General features: G+C 67.9%; 1 protein-coding gene across 1 annotated transcript in view; it reads right to left on the minus strand.

The window, feature by feature from the left end:
• The window catches only part of CNN1 (calponin 1), a gene marked incomplete at its 5' end in the record, with an annotated part of 5,759 nt that overhangs the window by 3,125 nt on the left and 1,343 nt on the right, over window positions 1–1,291 (minus strand). The window contains 2 exons of the mRNA XM_026050119.1: window positions 10–120; window positions 849–986. Of these exons, the coding sequence (XP_025905904.1) occupies window positions 10–120; window positions 849–986 (249 nt within the window). The remainder of the gene's footprint in view (window positions 1–9; window positions 121–848; window positions 987–1,291) is intronic.

Below are 1,291 nucleotides of genomic sequence, written 5' to 3' on the forward strand. Positions count from 1 at the left end.
CGCTGTCACCTGCAGGCCGATGATGCTGCGGCCCTCGCGCAGCTTCTCGGGCTGGAAGCGCCGCTGCTGCTTCTCCGCGTACTTGACCCCCAGCCCCACGTTGTTGCCCTTGGTCTTGGCCTGCGGGACCCGCGTGTCACCCGGGGCCACCGGCCCTGGGACACCCGGGGCCCTTGGGGACCCTTATGGAGACCCTTTGGGGAAGCCCCAACCCCCTCGGGGCCCGTGGGGACCTCCCAGCTCCTCTGGGACCTCGTGGGGACATGTGGGCACCCTTGGGGACACGATGGGRACATGGGGGGACACATGGGGACCCTTGGGGACCCTGSGGGACCTCCGAGCTCCCATGGGCCCGTGTTGTGACCTGTGGGGACACATGGGGACCCTGTAGGGCGCTTTGGGGACCTCTTGGGCCCCCTGGGGACACCATGGCGACCTGTGGTGACCTTTGAGGCCCTATGGGGACACCATGGGGACCGCCCAGCTCCCGTGGGACCCCTTGGGGACACTGTGGTGCCCCGTAGGGATGTGGTGGGGACACATGGGAACACTGTGGAGACCCGTGGGGACCCGTGGGGACCTCCCAGCTCCCATGGGGCCCTTGAGGTGACCCGTGGGGTCACTTGGGGACACSATGGTGACCYRTGGGGACACCATGGGGACCTCCCAGCTCTCGTGGGGCTCTTTGGGACCCTTGTGGTGACCCCTGGGGCCTCTTGGGGACAGTGTGGTGACCCATGGGGACACTTGGGGACCCCATGGGGCTGCTTGGGGCCCCCTTGGAGATCCATGGAGACCCCTGGGGACACTTGGGGACAGCGTGGGGCCGCGTGGCGGGCGGGACGCACCTGGCTGGCGAGCGCCATGAGCGTGGACTGCACCTGCGTGTGGTTGGTGTTCTCGAAGAGGTCGTTGGCCTCGAAGATGTCGTGGGCCTTCACCCCGTAGCGCCGGATGCCCTTGAGGAAGTTGCCGATGTTCTCGAGCTGGGGACCGGGACACGGCGTCACCCGCGGGGACATGGTGGTGTCACCCGTGGGGACATGGTGGTGTCACCCGTGGGGACACGCGTGGGGACACAGTGGGGATGGGCTCCGAAATGGCCCTGGGGAGCCCCCAAATGGCCCCGGGGACACCCCAATGGTCTCAAATGGCCCCAAAGGGCCCCAGGGACCCCCTAAACAGCCCCCAAGGGCCCCAAGTGGCCCCAGGACCCCAGAAACCACCCCAGGGMGGACTCTGATGGTTCCAGGGACCCCCCAAATGCACCCAAGGGGCCCCAAATGGCCCT

Source organism: Nothoprocta perdicaria, unplaced genomic scaffold (genome assembly GCF_003342845.1).
Source record: "Nothoprocta perdicaria isolate Ctin4 unplaced genomic scaffold, notPer1 scaffold_654, whole genome shotgun sequence".
Taxonomy (NCBI): domain Eukaryota; kingdom Metazoa; phylum Chordata; class Aves; order Tinamiformes; family Tinamidae; genus Nothoprocta; species Nothoprocta perdicaria.